Below are 10059 nucleotides of genomic sequence, written 5' to 3' on the forward strand. Positions count from 1 at the left end.
GGATTGGAAAGGAGAGGGATGTGAGGGTTTGGAGAGGAGAGGAGTGCTAGGTGGAGAGAGGAGAGTGTCAGGTGGAGACAGGAGAGTGTCAGGTGGAGACAGGAGAGTGTCAGGTGGAGAGGAGTGAGGGGTCACATATTATGTGAAATAACTAAATTCACACCATTTCTGGATCTGATGACTTGCCAGTAACCATTTTGTAAAAATGAATGTGCAGCATATAACTCAATATGTCGAAATGTCACACACATCCATGCCCGTGGGATTCCCACGGGTGACCCCGCTAGTATTTGTATGTTTCATCTCTCAATTTTAGGCGTGGCCATCCCTTGTTCCTTTTGCCATCCATTGGTCTCCATGTGGTTAAAATTGTTGTCCACCTGTTATTGCACCTTTTGCTTATTGCACCTATTGTCCTGCCCATTTCCATTTCCGAAGTTCCATTATGTCTAAGATATCCTGAGTTTTGGTTTGCTCTCTGACCCAACCATGTTTCGAACATTATCAAGGGTGTTTTTTGTAATACGATTGGTTGTGCAAAATACTGAACGAAAGATGGATTTTGAGTGGAATATCGTCAATATGAATAAGAAACTTGTACTTCTGAAAAAGGAGAAATTGGAAACGCGTTATTTGTGTTCCGAGAAATGATTCTTCTCTTTTTGGTTCATGTGTCTATGGTGAGAGTCAGGAGACGTCGCCCTAAATATCCCGGAACTACACAATGTCTTCTCCATGGTTATCTCTTTGTCTGTCACCACTCACCAGCTTTGGGTTCCACACAGATTCTCTTGTTGTTCTTGGTGACGCAGCATTTCTGCTTTCCTGGGCAGTCACAATCACGATGGCAGTGCCGGCTGTGTTCATTCCACGTGCAGTGTGTTGGTTCAGGGCATTCCCCGCACTTGTCCTCATAACATGGAACTGCAGGGGACGAAAAAGGAGGTAATAACTGGTGTGCAGAGCAATGTCCAAAATCTTCACCACATGGATGAATTAACTTCAGCGATTCATGGAATCTTTTTTTTCCCGTAATCCAAACTGTATTACTGCAACTAATTCTGAGGTTTATTTCCATTAAATTATTCTGACACATTCTGCTGTTTGCACTTCATGTATACGTTATCACTTTCCTGAAATCATTCATGAAAACCTCATTGATTGTCATGGAAACAAATAGCAATTGTACCGAAATATGTATCATGAACCACGACTCTGCAATGCTCCTTCATTGTAAATTATGATTGTTCCAAAGTTGTCACCTTCCTGCAACCTTTGATGTGAAAGGTATCGGTGTTCACAAATTAAATGAATCCAGTTTTAGGGAAATCTGCACCAAGTTTGAATTAGATCCCGTTCTAAATTTAAACAGCATGACCTTTCCACATCCAAAAATGGTCAAATGACAACAAGAGGATCAACTAGCTTCACATAATATATATTATTGCATCCACCTTAAGGGTTTCCCAGACTGTGTAGTTACACGTGATGTAACAGTCAATGGAGATTTCCACCAGATGGTTTCAGGTAATCTGATTCTACAGTTAGCAGAATGCGTCCAGTTTTCATGAACGACGCCATTTTTCTTCAAGATGATGCTAAATCACATTAAATATGCAAAATCATTCGCAGAACTTACCAGGATAGTGAGGAGGATAATGAGGATGATGAGGAGGAGGATGGTGATGATGATGTCCTGGAACAAAAGTTATAAAACATGTTCAGTTTGCACACCGAGCAAGGGACAGTGAAAGAGCATTAACACAACAAAATATATCGAACAAAGATTGGTTTAGGGGAAGCATATCCAGACCATTTTCTTTTTACATCACAAACATGTTTTGGGAACTGATTTCGTTGATTCATGGAAGTTTTCAGATTATTTTTCAACGAAATATTCAGTCCCTTGAGATATTTCATTATTAACCCGGAAGCTGCACCAATGGAGATCTCAACAATCAGATATTTGATTGTTTTACCTTTACGTCTCTCACATTATTTACACTAGCAACAGTACCTGCCCTACGGGCGGGACTTCAATTGGGAAGCCCAAATGAAAAGGTAAAATATCAGAAGTTGAAGGCTTTTATATTTTAAACGCTTCAGAAAACATCCGTTGAATCATATCACACGCAAATCATCAAAATCTAAACAGTACATGGCTAAACAGTACATGGATGATCACGTACCACGTACGTCTCGCTCGCTCTCATGTTGTCCCGATAATGATCCTTCCGCAGGTTCACCGACGGAAACCTTGTTACGACTTTTACTTCCTCTAGACAGTCAAGTTCGCTCATCTTTTCGGTGCACCGGCACGAGCCGAGAACGACCCGTGCAGGGGCTGATCCGAGGATCTCATCAAACCGTCCGATCGGTAGTAGCGACGGGCGGTGTGTACAAAGGGCAGGGACTTAATCAACGTGAGCTGATTACTCGCGCTTACTGGGAATTCCTCGTTCGTGGGACACTGTCTCAAGCCCCAGTCCCCATCACGGATGGGGCTCAGCGGTGTGCCCGAGCCTGACGGCGAAGGGCAAGGTACACGCTGGCCCGTCCAGTGTAGCGCGCTTGCGGCCCCGGACATCGAAGGGCATTAAACGTTCATTTAACATTAAACGTTCATTAAACATTAAACGTTCATTAAACATTAAACGTTCATTAAAGGATTACGAAACGAATAACATGAACGAATAACAAATTGGCAGGGTACTGATTACAGAGATTCATAGCCTGAGATTTCAAGTCATCAGCGCTAAGACCAGTGACTTTCTCAAAAAAACTGAACTTGTTATGCACCAGTTGGTAAGTTTCTGCCCTCGGTTGGAACTCACAGGACAAATTATTCAGGATTTAGAGGAATCTGTTCACTCTGAACTGAGGCCTGGATGAGGCCTTGAAGGATGAAGTGGGACAAATCATTGTCGACCCAGATGGAATTAAAGGAAGATGGAAAAGATATATGGAAATGCTGTTGAATACAGAGAATGAATGGGATGGCAACATAGAGAGTAACCCAGTTTTAGGACCGGCAGAGAAGATAACTGAGAAGGAAGTTGAGGAAGCGATAAAAGCAATGAAGGGTAGAAAAGCGGGAGGGCCGACGGGAGTTGTGGGAGATATGTTGAAGGCAGCAGGAAGTTGGGGTGTGAAGAGAATGACAGAGATCTGTAATCTGGTGGTGAAAGAAGGCCGCATTCCAGTGGATTGGGAACTGAGTACCCTCGTCCCTCTATACAAGGGGAAAGGTGACCCTCTGGAGTGTGGCTCGTACCGAGCGATAAAGTTATTGGAGCATGGAATGAAGGTATTGGAAAGGGTGTTGGAGAGGAGGATAAGGAAGAAAGTGAAGATCGACGAAATGCAGTTTGGATTTATGCCAGGAAGAGGAACGACAGACACGCTTTTCATTGTGAGGCAGTTGCAGGAGAAGTACATGGAGAAGAGGAAGAAGTTGTTTCTTGGGTTTGTTGATCTGGAGAAAGCATTCGATCGGGTCCCACGCAAAGTATTGACATGGGCATTGAGGAAGTTAGGAGTGGAGGAATGGTTGATCAGAGTAGTGATGGCAATGTACAAAAGAGCACGCACAGCTGTAAGGACGAAGGACGGGAACAGTGGTGAGTTTGAGGTGAAGGTGGGAGTGCATCAGGGGTCGGTACTAAGTCCACTACTATTTGTAGCTGTGATGGAGGTGCTGGCTCAGAACGTAAAGGAGGGTTTACCGTGGGAGTTGTTGTATGCAGATGATCTGGTGTTGATTGCGGAAAGTATGGATGGACTGAAGGAAAAGATGAACACGTGGAAGGAATGTATGGAGCCAAAAGGTCTGAAGGTGAATATCGGAAAGACGAAGGTGATGGCAAGTGGTAAAGCATGTGGTGAGGTGGAAAGAACTGGGAAGTGGCCCTGTGCTGTGTGTAGGAAGGGTGTCGGAGTGAACTCCATTCAGTGTACAATGTGCGCTGAGTGGGTTCATCAAAAATGTAGTGGTCTGAGAGGGTCATTAACCAGTGTGGCAGCTACATTCAAATGTAAGGTGTGCACAGAGGGAGCTGCAGATGGAGGAAATGTTGAGTTGGATCTTGGAGATGGCGTGAAGCTGGAAGGTGTGAAAACATTTTGCTACCTCGGAGACATGCTGAATGGAGAAGGTGGATCAGACTCGGCAACGGTTGCTCGAGTGAGATGTGCATGGAAGAAGTTTCGGGAATTGAGTGGCGTGCTGATGATGAGGGGAGTGTCGTTGAAGCTGAAGGGAAAGGTGTATGCTGCATGTGTGAGAAGTGTTATGATTTATGGGAGCGAGACATGGGTAATGAACGTAGAGCAGCAACGAAGGTTGGAAAGGGTGGAAATGCGAATGGTTCGACGGATGTGCGGAGTATCGTTGAGAGAGAGGAAGACAAATGATAAATTGCGAAAGATGATGGGAATAGAGCCTGTGATTGATGCTGTGAAGAGGAACAGGTTGAGATGGTTTGGTCATGTGTTGAGGAAGGATGAAAGTGACTGGTTGAGAAGAGTGATGGAAATGAATGTAGAAGGAAGTAGAAGACGGGGAAGACCGAGAAAGACTTGGCTAAAGATGGTGGAAGAAGAAATGCGGGCAAGGGGGTTAACAAGGAGAGATGCAGAAAATAGGGCAAAATGGAGAAGATTGTCATGGGGACCGCAAGGCTAACCCCCGCTCTAGCAGGGAAAATGGCCTTTAAAATGCATGTTGTTGTGTTGTTGTTTGAAACGAATAACATGAAGAAATTACGTTCACACCGTCACGTCAAACACTACCGTGAACAAATACATCGTCACAACATCGTCACAATGAGAACATCGTCACAATGAACGTTATGCAAACGTGAATGTTATGCGGGAGTCCAAGCCTGAGAATGCTGGAGACCAAAGCTGAAATTGGGAAAACTAAATAGCCTATTTCACTCCCAGGGGTCCCAGGATTACCCACACAATATATCTTTGCGATCGGTTCAGCAGTTTTTACGGTACCTTCGAACAGACAGACGGACATTTTGTGAATTATAGTAAGATATTTCAAATCCAGATCATCGTTGTTACTCCGAATGTTCCCCTTTTCAATGCACGTGTACCACTGATATAATTTATGATTGAAACCCACTCACTACCTTTTGGTTCCACGCACATCCTCTTGCCATCTTTGGTGCAGCAGCATTTCTGGTTACCTGGGCATTCATCATCACACCTGCATGTTTTGCAGTTCCAATGATCCCAGATACAATGTGCAGGATCAGGACACTCTCCGGGCTTTTCATGGCAGGATCCTAATGTGGAGGAGAACGAAAGGTAAAGAGAAAAAGTATACCGCATGGAATGCTAAAAAGTGAAAACCATGACAGAAATTACAATTTTAAGGCAAATATCATCATCAGCTATTTTCAGTTCACTGCTGGAAGAAAGCACCAGGAAGTTGACGACATGTTGCTCTGTCTGTTACTTTGTTGCTGCAATTGACTTTCCCCAATATTTGTATGTTTCATCTCTCAATTTTAGGCGTGGCCATCCCTTGTTCCTGTTGCCATCCATTGGTCTCCATGTGGTTAAAATTGTTGTCCACCTGTTATTGCACCTTTTTCTAATGAGTCCTGCCCATTTCCATTTCCGAAGTTCCATTATGTCTAAGATATCCTGAGTTTTGGTTTGCTCTCTGACCCAACCATGTTTCGAACATTATCAAGGGTGTTTTTTGTAATACGATTGGTTGTGCAAAATACTGAACGGAAGATGGATTTTGAGTGGAGCACTGCACAAATGAAGAAGAAACTTACACTTGTGAAAAAGAGGAAAGTGGAAACGCCTTGTTTGTTTCCTAGAAATTCTTCTGCTCATTTTGGTTGATGTGTCTATGGTAAGAGTCAGGAGACGTCGCCCTGAACTACACAATGTCTTCTCCATGGTTATCTCTTTGTCTCTCACCACTCACCAGTTTTGGGTTCCACACAGATTCTCTTGTTGTTCTTGGTGACGCAGCATTTCTGCTTTCCTGGGCAGTCACAATCACGATGGCAGTGCCAGCTGTGTTCATTCCACGTGCAGTGTGTTGGTTCAGGGCATTCCCCGCACTTGTCCTCATAACATGGAACTGCATGGAACGAAAAAGGAGGTAATAACTGGTGCGCAGAGCAATGTCCAAAATCTTCACCACATGGATGAATTAACTTCAGTGATTCATGGAATCTTTTTTTTCCCATAATCCAAACTGTATTACTGCAACTAATTCTGAGGTTTATTCCCCTTAAATTATTCTGACACATTCTGCTGTTTGCACTTCATGTATACGTTATCACTTTCCTGAAATCATTCATGAAAACCTCGTTGATTGTCATGGAAACAAATAACAATTGTACCGAAATATGTATATTGAACCACGACTCTGCAATGCTCCTTCATTGTAAATTATGATTGTTCCAAAGTTGTCAACTTCCTGCAACCTTTGATATGAAAGGTATCGGTGTTCACAAATTAAATGAATCCAGTTTTAGGGAAATCTGTACCAAGTTTGAATTAGATCCCGTTCTAAATTTAAACAGGATGACCTTTCCACATCCGAAAATGGTCAAATGCCAACAAGAGAGCATCAACTAGCTTCACATAATATATATTATTACATCCACCTTGAAGGTTTCCCAGACTGTGTAGTTACACGGGATGTAACAGTCAATGGAGATTTCCACCAGGTGGTTTCATGTAATCTGATGCTGCAGTGAGCAGAATGTGTCCAGTTATCCTGAACGACGCCATTTTTCTTCAAGATAATGCTAAATTACATTAAATATGCAAAATCCTTCGCAGAACTTACCAGGATAGTGAGGAGGATAATGAGGATGATGAGGAGGAGGATGGTGATGATGATGTCCTGGAACAAAAGATATAAAACATGTTCAGTTTGCACACCGAGCAAGGGACATTGAAAGAGCATTAACACAACAAAATATATCGAACAAAGATTGGTTTAGGTGAAGCATATCCAGACCATTTTCTTTTTACATCACAAACATGTTTTGGGAACTGATTTCGTTGATTCATGGAATTTTTCAGATTATTTTTCAACGAAATATTCAGTCCCTTGAGATATTTCATTATTAACCTGGAAGCTGCACCAATGGAGATCTCAACAATCAGATATTTGATTGTTTTACCTTTACGTCTCTCACATTATTTACACGAGCACCAGTACCCGCCCTACGGGCGGGGCTTCAATTGGGAAGCCCAAATGAAAAGGTAAAATATCAGAAGTTGAAGGCTTTTTTATTTTAAACGCTTCATATAAACATCCGTTGAATCATATCACACGCAAATCATCAAAATCTAAACAGTACATGGCAAAACAGTACATGGACGATCACGTACCACGTACGTCTCGCGTCTCGCTCGCTCTCATGTTGTCCCGATAATGATCCTTCCGCAGGTTCACCGACGGAAACCTTGTTACGACTTTTACTTCCTCTAGACAGTCAAGTTCGCTCATCTTTTCGGTGCACAGGCACGAACCGAGAACGACCCATGCAGGGGCTGATCCGAGGATCTCTCATCAAACCGTCCGATCGGTAGTAGCGACGGGCGGTGTATATAAAGGGCAGGGACTTAATCAACGCAAGCTTATGACTCGCGCTTTCTGGGAATTCCTCGTTCGTGGGACACTATCTCAAGCCCCAGTCCCCATCACAGATGGGGCTCAGCGGTGTGCCCGAGCCTGACGGCGAAGGGCAAGGTACACGCTGGCACGTCCAGTGCAGCGTGCTTGCGGCCCCGGACATCGAAGGGCATTAAACGTTAATTTAACATTAAATGTTCATTAAACATTAAACGTTCATTCAACATTAAACGTTGATTAAAGGATTACGAAACGAATAACATGAAGAAATTACGTTCACACCGTCACGTCAAACACTACCGTGAACAAATACATCGTCACAACATCGTCACAATGAGAACATCGTCACAATGAACGTTATGTGAACGTGAATGTTATGCGGGAGTCCAAACCTGAGAATGCTGGAGACCAAAGCTGAAATTGGGAAAACTGAATAGCCTATTTTACTCCTGGAGATCCCAGGATTACCCACCCAAAATATCTTTGTGATCGGTTCAGCAGTTTTTACGGTACCTTCGAACAGACAGACAGACGGACATTTGGTGAATTATAGTAAGATCGTCACAATGAGAACATCGTCACAATGAACGTTATGCAAATGCAAATGTTAGGCGCGAGTCCAAACCTGAGAATGCTGGAGACCAAAACTGAAATTGGGAAAACTAAATAGCCTATTTTACTCCCAGGGGTCCCAGGATTACCCACCCAAAATATCTTTGCGATCGGTTCAGCAGTTTTTACGGTACCTTCGAACAGACAGACGGACATTTGGTGAATTATAGTAAGATATTTCAAATCCAGATCATCGTTGTTACTCCGAATGTTCCCCTTTTCAATGCACGTGTACCACTGATATAATTCATGATTGAACCCACTCACTACCTTTTGGTTCCACGCACATCCTCTTGCCATCTTTGGTGCAGCAGCATTTCTGGTTACCTGGGCATTCATCATCACACCTGCATGTTTTGCAGTTCCAATGATCCCAGATACAATGTGCAGGATCAGGACACTCTCCGGGCTTTTCATGGCAGGATCCTAATGTGGAGGAGAACGAAAGGTAAAGAGAAAAAGCATACCGTATGGAATGATAAAAAGTGAAAACCATGACAGAAATTACAATTTTAAGGCAAATATCATCATCAGCTATTTTCAGTTCACTGCTGGAAGAAAGCACCAGGAAGTTGACGACATGTTGCTCTGTCTGTTACTTTGTTGCTGCAATTGACTTTCCCCAATATTTGTATGTTTCATCTCTCAATTTTAGGCGTAGCCATCCCTTGTTCCTTTTGCCATCCATTGGTCTCCATGTGGTTAAAATTGTTGTCCACCTGTTATTGCACCTTTTTCTAATGAGTCCTGCCCATTTCCATTTCCGAAGTTCCATTATGTCTAAGATATCCTGAGTTTTGGTTTGCTCTCTGACCCAACCATGTTTCGAACATTATCAAGGGTGTTTTTTGTAATACGATTGGTTGTGCAAAATACTGAATGAAAGATGGATTTTGAGTGGAGCACTGCACAAATGAAGAAGAAATTTACACTTGTGAAAAAGAGGAAAGTGGAAACGACTTGTTTGTTTTCCTAGAAATTCTTCTGCTCATTTTGGTTGATGTGTCCATGGTAAGAGTCAGGAGACGTCGCCCTAAATATCCCGGAACTACACAATGTCTTCTCCATGGTTATCTCTTTGTCTGTCACCACTCACCAGCTTTGGGTTCCACACAGATTCTCTTCTTGTTCTTGGTGACGCAGCATTTCTGCTTTCCTGGGCAGTCACAATCACGATGGCAGTGCCGGCTGTGTTCATTCCACGTGCAGTGTGTTGGTTCAGGGCATTCCCCGCACTTGTCCTCATAACATGGAACTGCAGGGGACGAAAAAGGAGGTAATAACTGGTGTGCAGAGCAATGTCCAAAATCTTCCCCACATGGATGAATTAACTTCAGCGATTCATGGAATCTTTTTTTTCCCGTAATCCAAACTGTATTACTGCAACTAATTCTGAGGTTTATTTCCCTTAAATTATTCTGACACATTCTGCTGTTTGCACTTCATGTATACGTTATCACTTTCCTGAAATCATTCATGAAAACCTCATTGATTGTCATGGAAACAAATAGCAATTGTACCGAAATATGTATCACGAACCACGACTCTGCAATGCTCCTTCATTGTAAATTATGATTGTTCCAAAGTTGTCAACTTCCTGCAACCTTTGATGTGAAAGGTATCGGTGTTCACAAATTAAATGAATCCAGTTTTAGGGAAATCTGTACCAAGTTTGAATTAGATCCCGTTCTAAATTTAAACATGATGACCTTTCCACATCTGAAAATGGTCAAATGCCAACAAGAGAGCATCAACTAGCTTCACATAATATACTAGCTGAGGTACCCGGCTTCGCCCAGGTTGAATAAGAATAAGACAAA

At 42.9% G+C, this 10059-nt stretch overlaps 1 protein-coding gene across 1 annotated transcript; it reads right to left on the reverse strand.

The window, feature by feature from the left end:
• Positions 1-717: 717 nt before the first annotated feature.
• LOC137430723 (uncharacterized) lies at positions 718-9485 on the reverse strand. Its single transcript, XM_068121500.2, has 7 exons — positions 9336-9485; positions 8510-8665; positions 6833-6889; positions 5957-6115; positions 5142-5297; positions 1640-1696; positions 718-924 (listed from the first exon to the last, which is right to left on the reverse strand). Exons 1-7 carry the CDS (start codon positions 9483-9485, stop codon positions 718-720), a joined length of 942 nt encoding a protein of 313 aa, XP_067977601.2.
• Positions 9486-10059: the final 574 nt, after the last annotated feature.

The sequence above is a fragment of the Myxine glutinosa genome, chromosome 7 (assembly GCF_964187855.1).
Source record: "Myxine glutinosa chromosome 7, kmMyxGlut1.1, whole genome shotgun sequence".
NCBI classification, from domain to species: Eukaryota; Metazoa; Chordata; class Myxini; order Myxiniformes; family Myxinidae; genus Myxine; species Myxine glutinosa.